Raw genomic sequence first — 20202 nt, forward strand, 5'->3', positions numbered from 1 at the left:
TTGCCACCCCACGGAGAAGAGTCCCGAGTCCACGGGCCGGCTGCCCCCCGCGCGGTGCTCGGGAGCCTGCCCGAGCGCACCCCTGAGGCTCCCCCGCCGCGGAGCCCCCGATGGGGGTGAGCCGGGGGGCGGGAGAACCGGCCTTTCCTACGCGCTCGCAAGCGCTGGGTCTGCGGACCGCACTCAGAGGCTCCGCTCGAGGGCAGCGCGGTCCGGGAGGAGCGCACGGCGGCCCCACGGACAGCCCAGAATCCCCCCGGAGCCGCAGCTTCGCAAGGTGCAAAGAAACAGGTGAAGTCGATGTCTACCTACTTCAGTTAACCCGATACACCCTAACTATCATTACAGCCTGTCGTCAATAGATAAACATCACTGAGGTATTTTCCACGCTCTTTTCCCGCCAGCTCTTCAGGATCCAGGGTGCGTCGTACGCCGAGAGCCCCCCTCGCAGCAGACTCGCCAGCTCCCGGCTCGCGCGCGGCTGCCAGCCCCGCCTGCAGAGCCCACGCAGGTGCGGGACGTGGGGGGCGCGGCCGAGAACTACAGCTCCCGGCACGCCCCGGGCGCGCCCCGCGATGCACTTCCGGCGCGGCGCGTTGCGGAGAACCACACCTCCCGGCGTGCTCCGGGCGCGCCCTGTGACGCCCTTCCTGCGCGGCGGCCGCGGCGCGCCCCCGGCGGCTCGGCGGCCGGGCGAGGCGACGGCTCGGGCCCAGGCGGGGGCCGGGCGGGCGGGCGACGGGAGCCGGGGCGGGGCGGGGCGGCGGCGGCGGCCAGCGAGGGAGCGCGCGGGCGGCCTGGCCCCGCCCCCGGCCCGCCCGCCCCGGTGACCTTCAGGGCCCGGGCGGCGGGCGCAGGCCCCGGCGGCGGCGCGATGTTCGTGCAGGAGGAGAAGATCTTCGCGGGCAAGGTGCTGCGGCTGCACGTCTGCGCGGCCGACGGCGCCGAGTGGCTGGAGGAGGCGGCCGAGGACACCTCGGTGGAGAAGCTCAAGGAGCGCTGCCTGGAGCACGTAAGGCCGGCCGCGGCTCGGGCCTCGCCGCCCGCGCCCCGCGCCCCGCGCCCCGGCCGCCCCCGCGAGCCGGGCCCCGGGCCGGGCGCCTTGCCGGCCGCCCCCCGCCTTCCCTCCGACGGCAGCCCTGGAGGTGGGGCGGGTCGAAGCCGCGGGCTGGGGCAGGCGCCGCCGGCGTCCGCGCTCGCTGCCGCGCCGAGGCCTGCGGAGCCGGCGCCAGGGCCCCGGGACGCGGGGATGCGGGAGGGGCCCCCTGCACGGCCTGCAGCGCCGGCTGCTGGGAGCGGCCTCCTGGGGCTGGGCTCGTGCCCCGGCGCTGGAAGCGCTCGGAACGGAGCGGCTGCGGGACGCGCCCCCGCTTCCCGGCGGCCTTTACACCCAGGGCGCGGGCAGGTCCGGGCGAAGGGGCTTCTCGCCAGAGGGCCACTTTTTAAAGTTCGCTCACACCAAGTACCCCCCGTGCGCGGTGCCTTAGGTTGCTGGGTTGTGAAACCAGCTCCGGGCTTTACTTCTGTGAGCTTCGCGTCTCTGTGAGGCGGGCCAAGACGTCTATCGGTCTGACCCTGGCTGCGTAAGGAAACTCTGGCCTTCGCACGATCTGGGGTCTCCAAGTCGGAATTTAGTACAAAGGAGGCCACAGCCTCTTAGTGTGCATTCCCTGTGATGAGTGATGTATCTGTTAGTGTGGTCTGCAAGGATAAACGTCCAGTCATTGCTCTGGGGACTCCCCGCGAAATGCTGTTGGGTCCCTCTTGGGAGTCGGGTTCTGTGGAGCTGTTCTGCACCTGTGAGAGGCAGGCAAGGAGCTTTCCGGTTGTCAGAGTCCCGGGTCTTGGTCTCACATCGAGGAGGAGGGGGTCCGGACACGCACACTTGGGCAGGTGTGTGATTGGCCAGCCAGTCGGGTGATTTCACCAGCTAGAAAAGCGCCACGACGGCCCGAAGCTGGAAGTCTGGGAGCTCCGCGGGCGTGCGGACCCCTGGAGCCAGGCTCCTTGCTTGTCTCGTCCATTGTTAAAACACCTCCCTGAGATGCTGTGTCCCACCCACTCAGGACGGGAACTCCTCGGGGGCTGGGTTAGTATTCGCGTACCCAGGGCCAGACTTTGGTGGGCCCAGAACAAACGTGTGGGTTAATGGGACACCCGCACCCCGCTGAGATACTGCGGGTTCGCTTCCAGACCACGCAGCTCAGCGACCATTGCAATAAAGCTAATCCGCGTGGATTTTTTGGTTTCCCAGTGCCTGTAAAAGTTATGTTTACATTATACTCTAGTCTGTTATGTGTACAATGACATGATGGCTAAAGAGACAATATGCATACCATAATTAAAAAATAATACCATTGGGAAGATGGCACCAATAGACTTGCTCAACACAAAGGTTGCCACAGACCTTCAGTTTGTAAGAAGCACAGTATCAGTGAACTGAAATAAAGCAAGGCGCGGTGAAATGAGGCACGCCTGTAAGTGGAAGGAGACGGTCAGTGCAGAACTGCCACCTGCTGAGTCAGGCCAGGAGACGTCAGCAGGGGCGACCCTGTGGCGTTTAGTTGACCTCACTGACGGTAAGGATTGGCGTAGCTGTCACCATTCTTTCCGAATGGAGGGGAACGAGATGTTGCTGCGGAGTCGCAGGAACACCCGGGGTTACCAAGGCGGCCGGTTTCCACACGATGCTGCTTGTCATGTGCCTGACGGTTCTTATTTCAGTCCCTAGTGGGGTGTATCATCAGGGTGTCCTGTGGCCCCATCCTGCTTGGAACGGAGCTTTTACCCCACGCTGCAGTCTCTCCAGCGCCGAGCAGCAGGGGGGTTCCCCGTCCAAAGAGCCGCCGTAAATTATGGAGCTCAGAGAGTACCCCACCTCCGTGCCCATCCCACTGTGCTGGCAGTGTTCGCTGCCTGGTGAGCCTGTCAGCAGGCCTCCGGAGTTCTCAAGTCGTGGCCTGAATGCCGCTCTGGAAACCAGTGTCTGGATGGTGTCGCCGCGTCGCTCCTGTCCCTCCTTCCCCGCTTTCCCCGGCGCACGCTGAGGCAGGCATCCTTGCTTGCTTCCTCCTTCCCCTCTACCTCGAGGGGACACTGTGGGTCCCTCCCCCCACAGCACTCCTGGGAGTCTGATTATGCTTTATACTTTTTATTATATATATTTTTTAAATTAATAAAGTTGGTTTATTAGTGAAGGTTTATTGTCATGACTCTTACAGAAACGGATAGCTATTGCAGCCTTGAGTTTTGTATATGGATAGGTTGGGGCCACCACGGTGGACTCTAGCCCAAGCTTGGAGAAAGGGGCAAAGTAAACCGTCTTACATAACAGGAGGTTTAGGACGTTAAGGAGGTTACACCTGCAGCGTGGTGGGTGTTTCCTGCGTGTGGTAAACCTGCGTGAGACTGCCAGTCCGTAACCTGCTAGGATGGCTGGTAATGTCTCTTGGATCACATGAAGGTGTGTCTTCAAGTGACAGATGACATCAGGGTAAGAGAAACTAGGCTCCGCTCTCCTGGGGAGGAAGCGGTTGGCTGGGTGTGGGCGCCTGCCCGCCCCTGCGATGGGCTCGGCGGGGGCTGTTTTCCTGCACAGCCCAGCTCGCTCCAGCGCCGCTGTGAGCACAGAGGGAGGCGTGAAGTGAGCAGGCATCACGCGGTGACTCGTGCTTGTGTTTTCTCCTGGCGCCTGTCGGCGCGCTGCAGAGTACAGTTTTTTCAGGAACGAGCATGAGGATTGTTTTGGAAAATTGTGTTTCACAGACTGTGTTATGAACTTGGCAAATCAGCTAGCCTGCACATTTCAGAATTAGAAGAAGCACACCCAGTATTTCTGGGAGCAGAGCCACTGTGAGATTCCAGGGAGGGGGGTGTTCTCTGTCGTAAACGGTCAGAGTGTGGCTTCCTGTTGGCTGGATTCCACCTCTGTCCCAGCCCCCCCAGTTGTGTGTGTGTCTGTGACAGCCCTGAAGCCCTGCGATCCCTTTTTCCTGTTTTCAGTGTTAGATTGCCGAAAATGCTAGCTACTCTTAAAATGCCAGTGTTGAGAGGTGAAGTACAGGCTTCCTTAGCGTCTCCCTTTGGGTGAACGGTGATGTGGGCGGGGTATCTTTGGTGGCAGAGGGAGGTGGTAAGGCGGCCCCGCCTGACCGAGGACGGCCGTGAGGACCCCGGCGCCACACGTCCCCAGTGTCGCAGCAGCCTCCCTCCAGCCTGGCCTTCAGCACACACCCCCCCCTCGTGTGTTCTGGGGCTCCTGGGCCGCTGATCAGTGAGACACAACCACGTGCCAGGTGACCCGCTTCGGGCTCCCGGGAGGCCCCGCCAGCCACACCTGTAGCTCGCTTTGGGGTCTCTGTGGCTGTTGCCTGGTGAGCTGGGGGCTGAGCCGAGGCCGGTCACGTCTCCTGGGGTTTGTGGGTGTTGGGGGGGGGTCAGGCCCCTGTCCCTGCTCCCCGTGGACTGGCCTCTCCGCTGTGTCTCTCGCTCGGCTTCCTCTCGTTCACCTGCGGAAGGAGGGAAAGAAGCACACGGATCACACTTAGATCTTCAGGTTCTTGGGAGACAACGAACCTGCTGTTTTCATCTTTAAATCGTTCTCCAGATCTTTCCAGACTAAGGAAGCAGTGCGGGTAGCTGCTGACGACCAGCGGGGCCTGGTCGCGTGTCAGAGCCTGGAGCCTGTGCAGGAGTGCTTGGCGGGCGGGTGGCCGGTGGCCGCCCGTGGGGACCAGGCGCTGTGGCGTTTCCTTTGACTTCTCTGGTTGCCTCTCAGCTTTCACTTTGTAGCTACAAGAAAACCAGTAAATTCTTGGTGCAGCTTGGGGTGTCAGGTCCTGTATTATCCGTGTTGTGATTGACTTGTCTTCTGTCTTTTAACGTGTTCCATGGTTTTCTCCCCCAGTGCACTCATGGGAGCTTAGAAGACCCCAAGACCGTGACCCATCACAAATTAATACACGCTGCCTCGGAGAGGGTGCTGAGTGACGCCAAGACCCTCCTGGAGGAGAACGTCCAGGACGAGGGTGAGGGCGCCTCGCGGGCAGTGGGCCGGGAGCGGGCGAGGGGGCAGCACCCCCAGCGTGGACGTCCCCGTCCCGAGAGGGGCTGAGCGGAGAGATGCGTCTGCGGCGCGGTTTCCCTTCCCTCTGTTGAGACGGGCGCCCTGGAACACTGCGAACCTTGTCGTCGCTTCTGCGTCCAGGCAGAACCAGTGTCCCCAGAGCTGCCGCAGGCTTTATTTGGGGCTGGAAAGTACAAGTGTGGTGGTGGTTTCAGACACCTGGGAAGAAGCCCTAAGCATACACATCTCCATGTGTTCACCCAGAGGCTTGCACGTGGAGGCACTCGGGGAGGAGACTTTGCTTTCCTTGTCACTCACAACACGACTTTAATTGTGGGGGTCCCTTAAGTCGTCTGTCTGGGAAACACTGGGGTATCGTTCACAGACCTCCATGGCGTCCGGTTGGCAAGCCCCGAGCCAGCTGGGCGCTGACCACATCATGGACTGTGGCCTAACCACACCCCAGGTGCTTAGCTCTGAGGGTTAAGACAGGACGTGCCGACCTCACAGACTTTCAGACAGAGCCCTTAAAATGAGAACGCTGGTCCCGCTGCTGCGCCTCAGGCAGGTTCTGGCCAGGCCCGAGCCTGTAGGTGAGCAGGGGCGGCAGACTCGGGCGCTGAGGGAAGGACGGGCTTGTGTGGACACCCCGTGGGGGAGGTGCCTGGAGGCAGCCCTGCTGCTCGGTCCTGGGGTCCCCTGGCCCCCTTTATGCTGCTTTGTGGATGTAAGATGGTGACCAGCACGGGGGCTCTTTCTCCTAGATGTCTTGTTGCTGATCAGAAAGCGTACCCCAGACCCCCTCCCCAAGATGGCAGACGTCTCAGCAGAAGAAAAGGTGAGCTTCAGAGTCTGGGATTGGAGGTCTGTGAGTGGAGGTCTCCCATGCTGAAGGCCGGAAAAGAAGCGTCTGTACGCTAGTTGTCCACGGCCCCTGCCGGCCCCACGGTCACAGGCGGTGTGGTCGTGGGGTTTTCTGTCGTGGCCGGTGGCCTGTTCTGGTGGCTGCAGAGAGGAAAGTGTGGCACGTTCTCGGGCTCGGGTTTCATCCTGAGCTCCTGTCCCTCTTCTCCTCAAGCATGACCCGATAGAAGGTCAGGAGGTCGCTGAAGACCACCCACAAAACCGAGAACACGGATGCAGGGGCAGCAGCCAGGCCGGGGCCACCTGCGCTGAGTGGCTTTTGCGGGACAGGATGGACATCCTTGGAGTTGCTGCTCCGCCGAGTGCTCCCTCTGGCGCGGGCGCCCTGGGAAGACCGTGTGGGTCGTCACCTGCACAGGGGCTGCCCCCGAAGCTCACTCCTCAGAGAGCCCGGCGTAGGAGGCTCGTCTGTACGTGGGAGGTTTGTTCTGTCCACAGGCCTTTTTCTGCTCTGAGGCCCCACGCCTGCCGTGCCCGGGGCAGAGCAGTGCCCTGCTGGGGGCAGCCACGCCAGCGCCAGGCTTTCCTCAGCTCCAGGGGTAGAGGTTCTCACTCAGGCTTCGAAAAGCTCAGGAGAGCCTTCGCCCCAGAGCATGCAGGCCAGACTCTGGGCCGGGCCTGGGCCTGGCGGCGGGACACGCTATTTTAGGGTCTCCTGTGGGCCGGGCGGCCGGGAGGGGGCCCTTATCTGCAGCCACACCTGCCTCGGTGCAGCAGGCCGTGGGCACGCCGCTCGCCCTGTCCCCAGAGATGGATGGGGCCTGCCCCTGTGTCGGGCCTGTTTCCCAGAACTGCTGGGCGGACCCAGCTCTCGGGTTACATTTGGTCGTTGGCAACGCAACGATGTGAAGCCTGGTGACTGTGTGAACGGCAGGTTCCCGTCACCCCCACGGCTCTGCGTAGCCTGCAGGGCTGTGGCCTCACCTTTTTTCTGTGCGTATTTATAAAACAAATATCATAAAATGTTAATGCTTGTTTTTGTGAATCATTATTAATTTTTAAAGTCAAAGTAGCTCATGTATTTAGAAGGACAAGTGATACTGCAGATATTCTGCTGAAAGTCAGTGGCCTCCTGCCCCTCTGAGTCACGCACTTGGAAGGTAACCACTCACAACTCTTTCAGCTGTCTCTACAGCGATTCTCTTCCTTATTTCTAAACAACATTTCTGTAGTGTTATTTCTTGGATTTTCAACTTTAGGCTCTTTCGGCTGCTGCTTGGGGATCTGGGTAGCCCTCCCCCCCCCACCCCGGCCCTTCCCACGAGGGTCAGAGCATGACGTTGCTCAGAGGTTCAGAGTCCCCGTGGCTGTAATTTTTATCATCAGTGCACAGGAGTTGCTTTCGGCCATGAGCGGTGTGCTGAGGTTGGCTGTCCTTACTTGTGCAGTGCTGTTTCCCTGGAGCCATTAATTTCCTCCTCGTTTTGTTTGTTCCCTGTAGGCTTGTTGCTCATTGTTTCAGATTCTGACCCTGACCCTGACCTCTGAGAGCGGGGTCACGTGCATGAGGCCGTCTGTCAGCTCCCGCGCCCCGGGGGCTGCCCCCGGCTCCTTGCGCCTGTGCGTCGGCGCCCGCTGTGCGGCCCAGGCTTGCCCGCTCCCTTTGTGCGGGCCCTCCCGCGTCGCCCACAGCTGTGTGTTCCCTGGCCGTGGGCTGGCCGGCTCGGAACAGCCCCGCCAGCACCCAGGTCACCGGGTCCGTGCTGGGCGGGCTCAGCTGGGCCCTGCGCTCAAGAGTTGAAATCAGGTCTGCTTCCCTCTCTGGAGGCTCCGGGGGTGTTGCGCTTCTGGCTCTTTCGGGCATTTGGCAGAATCCTGTTCCTGCAGTTTGGAGGGCTGGGTCCCCTTTCCTCACTGGCTGTGAGCTGGGGCCCCCCTCAGCTCCTGGAGGCCACTGTGTCCCTTGCCGCCCAGTCCCCTGCATCTTCAGAGCCAGCCCCGAGGGGGCTCATGCCTTGGATGCCTCTTGCTTTGAGTCTCAATGACCAGAAGTAGCCCTATCGTGTTTAAGGGCTCACCTGATTAGGTCAGGGCCACCGAGGGTCATGTCCTTCCAGGTTAGGACATGACCTAACCTAACCTAACAGTGGAATCCATCTGCTCACAGGCCCAGGGTCGTGCAGCCGTGATGGCCAGGAGCAGGGTCTTGGGGCCGACGGGTGCCTGCTGCAGAGTCCAGTGAGTGCTCTCGGCTTGTTCTTGGTTTTGGGGCCAGACTCCCTCTGGCATCTCGGAAGAGGCGGCGGTCTGGAGGCCCTGCTTCCAGGGCTCGGTGGCTGCTGGGTGGGTGGAGCCGCGTGCGTGGTGGAGGCCTTGGCCCTGGGCTCCACGCTGTCTGTGTGGTGGGTGGGCGTGTCAGCACGCCCCCTCCTCCCTGACCCCGTCTGGGATTTTTAGCGTCTCCCGATGCTCTTCGGAGGTCTGGGGTTTCATGGTTCACTGTGAGGCCTGTCTCTCTCCTTCACTGTGCTGAGCTCCCTGAAGCTGGAGATTCTGAAAGTTTTCTGGATTATCTTGGATCATTTCCTCCCATCGTTTTCTCTTTTCTCTGTACTGTTTTTGGAACTCCTGTTAGTTGGACGTCGGGCCTCTCTGAGAGGTTTTTAGCTTTCCCAGAGTCCCGCTCTTGGCTCGGCTGCCGACGCACCCTGTGAGCCCCTCCCGAGAGCCTGTAGCTGCACCGTAGCTGCGCGCTCCGCCCTTCAGGTCCTCTCTTCCCTGTGTGTCTCTGTCCCTTCTTCTGCATCTCCTCTGGTCTCTGTGGTTCACGCTGCAGGCCTCCCTCACGTCCCCGGCGGAGGCCCTGGCCGCCCACTGGCTGCTCTGTGCTGGCGGGTCGTGCTGCTGCTGGGGGCTCCGCCGTGGGGCCGGGGGCCCGCCGTCGTGCCCCCCGCCCGCCCAGCGTCCCGGGCGCCGAGCGGCCTGGGCTGGGCCTGCCCTTAGGTCGGCGCCTCTGCCCTCTGGGCCCCGTGGCGCGGGCGTCTCGGCTCCTGCTGCTCGCCCACCCCCGCCCCACCCCCCGGCGCGGCCCTCGGGCCCGGGGTCGGCCAGGCCGCTCCTACACGCGCGCGCCCTCTGCGGCCGGAGCGCTGCTCACCCCTCCCACTCTTTGCCGTCCCCCGAGAGTTGGGTGCCGTCTCCCCCGGTGTCATCTCTTCATCCTGTTTGTTTCTGCCCTCTCTGTTCCTTCACGGTTGCGTCGGGGGTTCCAGAAGGAGCAGAGGCTAGTACGTTTCCAGCCAGTCTGCCCGGCTCCTGTGCGGTCTGCCCGCCTGCCCAGCCATCGCTCCCGTGTGACGGTCATTCTGTGGCCGCAGGAGACAGTGTCTGTTGTCCCCTACCCTGCAAGGCCCCGCTCCAGCGCCGGCGGGCCATGACTGTGTCCCGTGTCTGTCCCTGAGGCCATGCGCAGAACCTTCCAGAAGCCTCCCTGCTCGTCACGGGGCGTATGGCTTCAGCTCCCGAGGACACCCGTTCTTTCCCTGGTTGGAGCTGGTTATTCTGCAACATAATCTTGCTTTTTGTTGCTCTTATATTCATTTCTGGCTTTCTGATTACTGTTCTGTGTTAGAAGAAACAAGAGCAGAAAGCCCCGGACAGAGATGCTATCTTCCGAGCCACCGCCAACCTGCCCTCCTACAACATGGACCGGGCCGTGGTGCAGACCAACATGAGAGACGTGAGTGCCCGCAGGAAGCTCCTGAGAGCACTTGGGAAGCTGGCGAAGGGGATACAGGACCTCTGTGCACTGTTCTGGAGCTTTCTTGTAAATAAATTAATTCAAAGTAAGAAGTTTAAAAAGACATCGAAAGGATAGATACTGTGGGCAAACTTAGTTCTGTCCTGAGTTTGGTAAAAAGCTTTTAGAGAGAAATCTGACTCTTGGTGGTTTGGGGTTGGGAAGTCCTAAGTTAACAGAGCAGAGTGTTTCCAGTGCTTCCGGGCGAGGGCTGGGCTGGAGTGGGGGCGGCCGTCCTGGGACTGCGGGCCTGGCTGAGGGCTCCGCCACGAGCCGGGTCCGTTCAGGAGCACGTCTCTCCAGCCTCTTCCAGAGAGTTCCGTGGTGACCAGGGCAGCGGGGCCCGGGCATGCCTGTCCCTCCGTGGGCTGCGCGTGTGTGTCCGTCCCGGTGGCCTAGGCGCGTTGGCGGGGTGGGGGTGGGGGGGCCCTGATGATATTCCCAGCTGCCCCGCCCCTTGCTGAGAAGATGATTGGCTGCAGGTGAGAGTTAGAGACCCGCATCTGTGGAGCCCGTAGAATCAGTGTTTTCTTCAGCGAAGCCAAGGGCGGGCTCTCAGCTCCCTCAGCGACCAGGAGGCCGGCCGCCTTCCTCGTGGGCTGCAGGCTGAGTGGCATCCGCAGCGTGTGTGTGTCGCTGGCGGGAGGCCGTGTCACAGCCCGTCTGTGCCCGCCAGGGCCCCTCCTCCCCACCCTCCTGACATGCCTCGCTTCCCTTCTCCCCAGTTGTCTGGACGTCCTTTGACTCACAGGTTCGGGGTTTTAGGACGGGGAGTGTCGTTTCAGACCCAAGTAGCGTTGTTGGCCGTCTCTCCCTCTCGCTGCAGTTCCAGACGGAGCTGCGGAGAATCTTGGTGTCTCTCATCGAGGTGGCACAGAAGCTGCTGGCGCTGAACCCGGACGCTGTGGAATTATTTAAGAAGGCAAACGGTGGGAGCAGGCCCCCGGCGCACGCGCACCCTTGGCCGTCCCCGCTCACACTCCCGTAGGAGGGTCCGTGGATGGGGGCTCGGGGAGCGGCTCACACCCGCAGCCCGTGTTTATGCAGACGAGAGCCGATGGTTCTTTCTCGGGTTTTCTGAGGTGTGAGACATTTGCCACGAACGTCTGGTGCTCAGACACAGCACCTGCCCTCCGAGGGGCTCAGGGAAGCACCCCTTGTGCAGCCGGGCGCTGCCCGAGGTCTCACGGCACCGTGTCTTGCCCGCAGCCATGCTGGATGAGGACGAGGACGAGCATGTGGACGAGGCGGCCCTGCGGCAGCTCACGGAGATGGGCTTTCCCGAGAACAGAGCCGTGAAGGCCCTGCGGCTGAACCAGTACGTCTGGGGCGCCCTCCCTCGCCCGAGGCGGCGGGCTTGGTCTTGTGGGGTCCCCCATGGCTAATTCCTTCCCAGACCCTTTGATTGAATCATTCCTAATATATGTGCGTGTTTAAAGAGGACCTGAAGTGCGTGTCCCAGAAGTAACTCGACTGGGCTCCTCCAGGTGTTTCAGGGCCGTGTGAAAGCAGCTCGCTTATGGGGAACATGGGATACAACCATGATTCTGTAAACTTCATTGGGCATCGTTTTAAGGGAGCTCTAATGGAAGCCTGTTCACAGCAGGGCCGTGGACGACTCCAGCAGTGTTTGTGTTGGTGTCCTCGACAGTCTCCTGAGGTTTCCTGCTTTTAGTTAGCTGCCCTTCGTTTGTGATCAGATCTAAAATAAATCACCTGTAACCCAGGGATGGTCAGTGGGCTGTGTTCCTTTTGCTTTGGACCCCAACTCTCCTGTGTAGCTCACGGGTTTGGCTCCCTTTGCTGTGCGCGTGGGTTTCGGTGTTCTGGCCGGGGCCTCGGGGCAGTTTGGGGCAGGGCCGGAGCGCCAGGCGCGTGGTGTTAGGTCCTTATCACAGGGGTCGGCATCTCGTGCCAGGGAAGCCGGGAGATCAGAGAGGAGTTTCTCGGGGAAACAGAGGCCCCGGCTCCCTGGCCTGGGCTGCTGCACACAGTCCACCGTACCTTGCAGCATGTCGGTGCCCCAGGCCATGGAGTGGCTCATCGAGCACGCGGAAGACCCCACCATAGACACGCCGCTTCCAGGCCCAGCCTTGCAGGGAGAGGCGGGCGCTGAGGCCGCCCCTGCCCCCGTCGCTGCCGGAGCCAGCGCGGAGGACGAGGAGGCCAGAGACGAGCTGACGGAGATCTTCAAGAAGATCCGGAGGAAAAGGGAGTTCCGCCCCGACGCCCGGGTACGTGTTGGCGGGCCGTTTCGGGCAGGCAGACGTGCTTGTCCTCCCGAGTCTGGGTGCTGACTGCAGGCTGAGCTGCCGGCCCTGCAGGGAGCCAGCCCTGCGTCCCCAGGTTCAGCTTGACGTTTCCCTCCCTGGCATCCAGCGGCCTGTGCAGCCCTCTGCACGGTGAGTCCACAACCTGTCACCTGCAAACTCCCAGCCAGCTCCCAGCTGTGTCACGAGTGTCCTCGGGCCGAGGGGTTGGGCGGGGGCGCTGCCCAGAGCCCAGAGGGTTGCCCGCCGCATGGGACGGCCCCGTGAGTGGGAGGCTGGTTAGGCCGCCAGCCCCCTGGAAACATGGCATCTGCGCGACTCAGGGGCCCGGGGTCCCGATGCCTCCGGCTGTGCGCGGCCACCTCCTCGCTGTCACCTGGTCTCTCATGCTTTTGCATCTCCATGTTGTTTTACACTCTTCTTTCGTTGGGTTTAATTCTCATTTAATCTTTTTGGATGTTTTCATGTTTTGAGCATGTTCTGTTTTCTTTCGGGTCACAGTTCTGTCAGCTCCAGGCATCAGGGCTCTGGTGCTTTGTGTCCTCCTGACTGTGCTGGGGGCCTCGTGTCCTCAGGGCGTGATGCCCATCGGGGGCTCACTTGTGGCTTATGTTTCTGTGGGAGTCCCCCGTGGCCGGGCCATGGGGTGCCCTCCGCGGAGGATTCAGAGGCTGCTTCTGCGGGGGAGCAGGATCCCGGGCCAGAGGCCAGCTTTCGTGTTACTCGTCCGGCGGGCTTCTGGGCCCTGCCCCTCTCTCTGGGGACGCAGACGCTGCTCAGGGTCCCGGTTTTCAGCCCCCACTGGCCGCCTCGCGAGGACCAGGGTCTGCGTCCTGCGTGTGAGGGTCAGCCCCAGCCGCGCCCTGACGGGGCCTGTGCCCCTCCCGGGGCCCACCCTCTGGGAGGCTTGCTGGCCGTTGCTTTGTTTCTGTTACTGTGGTGCGTTGCCGTGTTGTGTTCAGCGTGCATTCAGAAGTACCTGTGTTATCTCAGTCCAGTGTTTCTCGGTCCTGAAGGAAGCGTGTCTTGTCTTAGTCTCTCGGGGAGCTCAGCCCGGGCCTGGCACTGGACCCGTGTTTGGGAAGGGCAGCCTCTCCCTGGGCGAGTCCCCGTGCTCTGTTGTCAGGCTCCGTGCTGCCCCCTCTGCGGTCCTGTGTGGGCCTCGTCGGGCCCACTGCCGGGTAGTTCCTGGTCTTGGTCACCAACTTAAAGGCCTTTCCTCCTCTGGGTGTCATTCTTAACCATCTTAACAAACTCATTTTCCCAAAAGGGTGTCGCAGCTTGAGGGACCAGGGCCTTTGATCCTGTACCAGTTAGGGGGGTGGTCCGATAAGGAACAAGACCTTAGTTTAGATCCTGGGGAGACGGGACTGGAGGGCAAGACTTGGACTTGAGACCCAAACTGACCTTTTGCTGCCTGCCCCGACCCGCTCCAGCCGTGGACGGGACAGTGACGGTGCAGAGCCTGCAGGTGCGAGGGCCTGTCCCAGTGCTGGGAAGCAGGGCCGGGGGAGCATCTGGAATCACCCCCAGGAGTCCTGGGCAGCTTTTCCTGGGCCACGACAGAAGTGAGGAGGGAGGATGGTTTTTATTGAAACTAATGGAAAGGCCCTCCTGTCCTTGCATTTCGGAGTAGATTGCAGGTGATCTTCTACGATGTGGATATCAAATACTGCTGCCTGGCGGCCCTGCTCCCAGGGCTCGCTGACAGGCGCGGAGTCAGGCAGCGGCACAGCGCCGCAGAGGGAGCGGGTGGCGAGCAGAGGGCGCTGACTCCCGAGCTCACCGCGCGAAGTCCGGCTCCCGTGGAGCGTCTTTCGCCATCACCCCACAGCTGCCGTTCTCCTGTCGGGCTCTCTGTGGAGCCGTCCAGACTGACTGCCGAGCGCACGGGGTGGTGGTCGCGAGGCCAGGGCCTGCTGGGCCGCGCCCGCGTCCACACGTGACCCGAGGGGCCGACACCGTGGGAGAGTGGGGGGAGACGACGTCAGGGGCTTCAAAGGCACGGTCTGACCGTCAGAGTCAATAGAAGCCTTTGGAACGGATGAAACCTTTACCTTTCTGTGCAGAGTTGAGCCTTTCAGAGGTGGTGGGGTGACGTCAAGGGGAAAGCGAGGGTTGTGTCATTATGTGACGTCTGTCCTGAGCGTGTACCCGCCGTCCCCTCCCCCCACCCCCAGCACGGAGCGCTGGGTCATTGTTTCCTCCAAAAACCAGCATGTGTATAACTTGCACCTTAGATCCTGTCCTACAGGGGTAGAATTGGTTTTAGTTTCTTTGTTTTATTTTGAAGACAAAATGTGTCAAAAGGCACTGACATTTTTGTCTTCACCCAAACGGGAATTGCTGACGCGACCTTTTTCTGACACGCGCGTCCTGGGTGACAAGCCCCTCTGGAATAGGCTGTGAGGCTGTGAAGACAGTTCTTCCCAGACAGGCACGGGGATACACCTAGAAGGACCTGGAATGGGAAACCGAGCCTCCTGCCGAGAGCAGGTGTGCCCGCCACCTCCCGGCTCCGTCCCTCTGTCGTTCAGGAAACCAAGGAGTGTTTCAGTAGAGCTGTACGGAAAGAGTCTTGAAATAGAAAACCCCATGGTGTTGTTTTAAAGCACCCTCTGCCAAGGGGCCCCCCGGGCTTGCTGCCGGGGCCCTGTGAGCGCGCACTGAGGCCTGTGGCTTCTCCTCTAGGCTGTCATTTCCCTGATGGAGATGGGATTCGACGAAAAGGAGGTGATAGATGCCCTCAGAGTGAACAACAACCAGCAGAACGCCGCCGTGAGTACCAGGCGGCCTCGGGGCCGCCACGCCACGCGCGTCCTCAGTGCTGTGTGCGGCCACCTTCCCGTGCACTCGGTTGCTTTGCTTTTGAAGTGAAACAGTGGGGTAGAGGGTTCAAACAGCATACAGTTTTCTAAGTACTGAGAAAACTCTGGGCTTTGCCTTTTGAAAATGGCACACATTCTGTGGGTGGGCGTGTAACTCGTTTACTGGCTGTGTTACACTAATGCTAAGGTGGGAGGCGCCCACTGATGGCGGAGAGCTGTCCAGGGCGGGGCTGGGGGCGGCGACCTGGTCCACTTGCAGGAATAGAGTCTGTCTGGCCTGCACGAACCAGGGAGACAAGGCGGGCCTGTGCGTTAGCCATTCCGACTCACCGGTGAGCCCGGGAGGCGCTCGGTCCTGCCCGGGTCTGCTTCCCTGCGACGGAGCCCAGGTGTGCCGTGCGAGTGTTGCTTCTCCTCCCAGCACTCGGGCGGGTCACGCTGGCGCCCGGTTTCGTGACTGGAGAAGCTGTAGCCATTACGTTGGTCTTTGGCGCCACGACCTGCAGGAAAGCCAGGCTGGCGCTGCGTCTCCACGGCCTGTGCTGGCGTGTGCAGCCCCTGGCGCTCAGGGCAGCCCTGGGAGCTGGCCAGGAGCCCGGCTGCAGGGTTGGGGTTGATGGGGGTCCGGCAGGCGCTAACAGCTGTCGCTCTTGTGTTCACAGTGCGAGTGGCTGCTGGGGGACCGTAAGCCCTCTCCCGAGGAGCTGGACCAGGGCATCGACCCCGACAGCCCTCTCTTTCAGGCCATCCTGGACAACCCCGTGGTGCAGCTGGGCCTGACCAACCCCAAAACCTTACTAGGTGTGTGCCTTCTTTCCCCTTGCGCAGGGCGGGCCCGCCCGCCACACAGATGTCACTGGGCGATACCACAGCCGCCACGCCCCAGTAGCGCCCCTGCGTGGCCCTGGGCGGCTGCAGCTGTGTCCCTGTAGGGCCGGGAAAGCAGGTCCTGCTCGCGGTGTGACAGCCTCCTATGCGGTGACTCCAGTCAAGGTTTGAAAACCCAGTTCAAGTGGGTTATCCAGCCTGGGAGAGTGTAGACAGCACCCGGCAGGTTAGGGCCGTGCGTGAGGGGCTGTTGGCTGACTGTAGCTCTTACTCTTTGCAGGGCTTTCTTTGGCGCTTGTTTTGGCTACAAAAGTGTATATAGTTTTTTGTAACTTTAGAAAGTAAAAATAAAGCTGATGATCACATTCCCGCCATTCAACTATAAAAAAAAAGTGGGTTTTTTTGTATTTTTAAAATTTCATGTATTTATTTAATTTTATTTTTAAATTTTATTTATTTATTTATTTATTTATTGGCTGCGTTGGGTCTTCGTTGCTGCACACGGGCTTTCTCTAGTTGCGGCGAGCCAGGGCTACTCTTTGTTGCAGCGCACACAGGCTTCTCATTACGGTGGCATCTCCTGTTGTGGAGCACAGGCTCTAGGCACGCAGGGTTCAGTAGTTGTGGCACTCAGGCTCAGTAGTTGTGGTGCATGGGCTTCGCTGCTCCGTGGCATGTGGGATCTTCCTGGACCAGGGATTGAACCCGTGCCCCCTGCATTGGCAGGCGGAATCTTAACCACTGCGCCACCAGCAAAGTCCAAAAAAAAAGGATGTTTAGAAACATAGTGCAGCCCAGGCCCCCTAGAGTCCCCAGGTGCCACCCCCCCCCCCCCCCAAGACGGCCCCCGAGAGCGCTTGCCATTCCTTTGCATCCTCGGCAGTGTTGTGCGGGTGTCTATGTCCTCAGACCATTCCGTTGCCGCCTCTGGGTTCTGGGTCGGCTCCTGGGATGACTTTCTGAAGGGTTGTCAGGTGCTCCGCTGCGTGGCGGTACCGTGGCTGACTGGACGGTGCTCTGCCCGTCAGCGCGTGTGCGGCTTGCTGGCCCGCAGGGCTGCGCTGCACGCTCCCGTGCCCCGTCCTGGGCCCGGTCTGCCGGCCCCGGAGCAGCCGCCCAGGCAGGCGTCGGTGCTTGTGTGCCGGGCCGGTTCCCTGATCTCTAAGGCCCCGCCCCCCAGAAGTTTCTGCTGCTCCCCAGACCTCCGCTGGGAAAGGCCTTCTGCCTGACTTGTGGCCGCTTTCCCTGATGCGCTGTCTTCTTACCGCTCAGAAACTTCTTTGTGCCGCCTCGCATGGGTTCTTCATCAGATGTTAGATCGCCAAGGTCGTCAGTTTCTGGCTTCTTTACTTATCACTTTGATGAACAGATGTCCTGTGTTTTAATGCAGCTGAATGTGTCTGTTTCACTTATGACATGAATCTTTATAAAGAAAGCCCTCTGACCCCAAGGTGAGGAAGATCTTCACCTTTATCTTTTTCTAGTAGTTTTAAAGTTCCTCATTTAAGTCTGTGATCTACCTGGAACTGTGTGTGGCATAAAGTAGGGAATTTTTCTCTTTGTATCCAAATTCTGTACTTCAGTGATGTGTCTTACCGTGAGTTTTTCATTCTTTGTAGCAGGTGCTCAGCAGTCCTTTCCACACTGAAAGCATCTTCCCGCCCTCCTGCTCCTCCGAGCCCTCGGGAGTCTCATACGTGCTGCCTGGGGTCTGTCCAAAGCCTTTTCTAAAGCACGTCTTTTAGTGCTTGACCATTGAGTATGTGATTTGCTGTAGGCTTTTTTTTTTTTTTTTTTTTTAGTTTTTGAAGATACAGTTGGGCAGATTAAGGAAGTTCCCCTTTCCCTCCAGTTTCTCATAGGATTTTTAGTGACCTTCATCTCTTTAGGTGAAGTAAAATGTTCATTACAGAACATTCGGAAAACGCAGAAAAGCTGGAAGAGGTAGAGGTCACCCCCCCCAGCCCCGTTGGCGGGTTTCCTTCTGCTGGTCCCACGGGTCTGGAACGGCGCAGGCGCTCCGGGCAGCTTCGTCGTGCTTGTTTTCTCATCGCACTGGATGCGTTTTCTCTTTTAAAAACGCGCTTTCAGTGGGCACAGGTTCTTCATTCCATAGATGAGTCGCATCACGTAACACGTACTGTTCCCCTGTTGAAACTGTTGTTCGCGTTGCTGCTCTTGAACCTGCTCCTGCGATCAGCCGTTTCCAGACCTGCCTCTTTGGGCGCAACTCCTGCTCCCTAAGGATAGGCAGCTGGAAGTCCAGCCACCCAGTCAGAGAACATGGACGTTTAAGCTCTGGGAGACGTCTTGGCAGCTGACGAGGCCTCCGTCCGGGTGAGATGCCCGCCCCTCCCCGTCCCCCGGACGGGGACCTGGGGGCTCCGTCTGTTCCTTTGAACGCTTTTCTTCCGGCCGTTGGCGTTCTTTCACGTGTCGCCTCTGCGCGTCGGTGGTGTTTCAGCTGCCAGGTTGGCCTTAGAGCTCTGTTGGCAGCTCTCTATACGTTAGGAACATCCTTGGTCGCGTGCCACACCTTTCAGTTTCAGTGCACAAGGCGTGCAGCAGCACGTCCTTCTTCAGGTGAGGCTTCGTCTCTGTGGGTCCGTATCTGCTGCTTGCTCACCCTCCCGGGCAGCTCTCTCCTCCCGGGGGCAGGTTTGCTGTCGGCTGGAGGCGGGGCGGGGGCTTCCCAGCACCAGAGGTGGCACAGCCGCCCTCACCTCACTAAACCCACATGTGTTTCCTTCTCCCAGATGCCAAGTCCTCTTTCTGGGTTCTCTTCTATTTTAGACTGGTTTTCAGAGGATTTTCATCGGGAGGGCTGGGAGGGCTGTCCGGGCGTAGCGGTAATGAAGTCAGCCTTTCACGCGGAGCCCTGCACTGCGGGCCCGGGGCCGCGAGCAGCTGCGAGCAGCTTGAGTGCATGCTTCCCGTGGAGCCTGTGAACTTGGGGCCGTTTCAGTGACATGACTGGCTGCCGGCAGGTGTGACAGGTCAGGCACGAAGCCGTCCTCTCCAGCCGTGAGAGCGACCGTCCGCCTGTGGTTGCTGTGTCGCCACTGCGTCGGCCGGAGTGTGTCTGGGCTGTAGCGCTTTGTGCTAGGAGGCATCTCTGTTTGGGGGGACATTTTATGAAAGTGTTTGGAGATTCAGTTTTCATTACAAAGCTCACTTTTAATGTGCTAGTTTTTTTTTTAAGTCATTTCCTTAAGATTGAACATTTTGACGTTTCCAATTAGATGTTATTAACTTGGCAGCAACGTCCTTACGTAAGCCTCCCTGCAGCTGACTGCTCTGTCAGGGTAGGCCTGCAAGTGGAGTTACTGAGTCACAGCCTGTCGCTATTTTAAGGCTTCTGGTGGCTGCTGCCAAGCTGCTCTCCAGAATCGCTGTGCCAGTGGGCGCGGGCGTGTCACCCGCCCTGCCAGCGGCGCCCTGTCTTCTGTGTCAGCTGACTTGAGTGGCAGGTCAGACACCGTAGTCGGGTGGGGGTCTAGGAGGGGTTTGGGGGCCCAGCTGTGGACGACGCCCCCTTCCACACGGAAGCTGCTGGGAAGGAGCGCTCCTGCAGCTGTGGGGCGGCGTGGGGATGGCCCTCAGGCAGCTCCGCCCTGTCGTGTGCCCGCAGCGTTCGAGGACATGCTGGAGAACCCGCTGAACAGCACGCAGTGGATGAATGACCCCGAGACGGGCCCGGTCATGCTGCAGATCTCCCGCATCTTCCAGACGCTCAACCGCGCCTAGGCCGCGCCGCCCGCCACAGGCCCGGGCCTCTTCCCCTTCCCAGCCCAGGGGGGAAAGCGTGCGGGCCCCGGGCCCCCTTGGGCCGGGGAGGGGAGGAGGGCGGGCCGGCGGGGACCCGTGCGCGCGCCTGCATCTTCCTGCTGAAACTCTCTGTGGGGCAGCGCTCGGCGGCCTCCGCCTCTGACAGTGTTTACAGACTAGGTCGTCACCCCGGGAAGGGGTCGCCTCCCTCCCTTTGGGCTCTTGAAACGCTACTTGAATTGACCTGTAGGCGCTGCTTGTAGAGTCCACTTGGTATTTGAAAGAAGGCATGTTTCAATCCGAAGGGTTCATGTCAAAGGTACTAACTTAAGTAGAAGAATTCACAGATGACTTTTCTTTAATAAATAAATTCCCCTTTTCCAATTCTCTGTCTCAGTCTTATTTCAGCGCCAAAGAGGAAGTTACGTGCGTCCTGGGGATGTTCGCATTCCCGACAGAGCGTGCTCGCCGCTTCACCTGAGGCGCTTGCCGCGGCCGCATCTACGTTTTCTTGGCAAAATCTCATGTTTTACTTGGAGCTGAGGGACTGTGTGGTCACTGGAGCCGGGCCTGCATTCCGCCCATCTGATGGTGGAAGCTGAGCGCCGCAGGGAGTTGCCCTGCCTCTCTCTGGCTGCCTTTTTTTTTTTAAACATTATCTGTGTTTTTAAATGAGAAACTGACCAGCCATGCCATCCGGGGGCTGGCCTGGTCATGCCAGTGCGCATGTGTGTGGGTGCAGGGGGGCCTCAGACTCACCTAGGGCGACGTCTTTCCTGG

At 60.2% G+C, this 20202-nt stretch overlaps 1 protein-coding gene across 3 annotated transcripts; it reads left to right on the forward strand.

Annotated features, from left to right (window-relative positions):
- Positions 1-735: 735 nt before the first annotated feature.
- On the forward strand, positions 736-19806 carry UBAC1 (UBA domain containing 1). Of its 3 annotated transcripts, XM_057721558.1 has the most exons (12): positions 736-1012; positions 4907-5027; positions 5830-5903; positions 6144-6399; positions 8097-8167; positions 9561-9668; positions 10555-10657; positions 10938-11046; positions 11740-11962; positions 14690-14776; positions 15489-15627; positions 19286-19806. In XM_057721558.1, exons 1-12 carry the CDS (start codon positions 875-877, stop codon positions 19399-19401), a joined length of 1545 nt encoding a protein of 514 aa, XP_057577541.1. In that variant the 5' UTR covers positions 736-874; the 3' UTR covers positions 19402-19806. The 3 variants fall into 3 exon arrangements, with proteins under 3 accessions (XP_057577541.1, XP_057577542.1, XP_057577543.1); XM_057721559.1 differs by lacking the exon at positions 8097-8167 and having other exon boundaries at positions 6144-6410; XM_057721560.1 differs by lacking the exons at positions 6144-6399; positions 8097-8167 and having other exon boundaries at positions 741-1012.
- Positions 19807-20202: the final 396 nt, after the last annotated feature.

This window comes from Hippopotamus amphibius, chromosome 2, assembly GCF_030028045.1.
Source record: "Hippopotamus amphibius kiboko isolate mHipAmp2 chromosome 2, mHipAmp2.hap2, whole genome shotgun sequence".
In the NCBI taxonomy this organism is placed as follows: domain Eukaryota; kingdom Metazoa; phylum Chordata; class Mammalia; order Artiodactyla; family Hippopotamidae; genus Hippopotamus; species Hippopotamus amphibius.

What these genes read in the sequence shown, in the direction of transcription:
- UBAC1 (XM_057721558.1), top strand. Translation starts at nt 875, where the DNA reads ATGTTCGTGCAGGAGGAGAAGATCTTCGCGGGCAAGGTGCTGCGGCTG. An exon ending in GGAGAACGTCCAGGACGAGG is followed by an intron (nt 5,028 to 5,829) that starts GTGAGGGCGCCT and finishes TCTTTCTCCTAG; the next exon opens with ATGTCTTGTTGCTGATCAGA. An exon ending in ATTATTTAAGAAGGCAAACG is followed by an intron (nt 10,658 to 10,937) that starts GTGGGAGCAGGC and finishes TCTTGCCCGCAG; the next exon opens with CCATGCTGGATGAGGACGAG.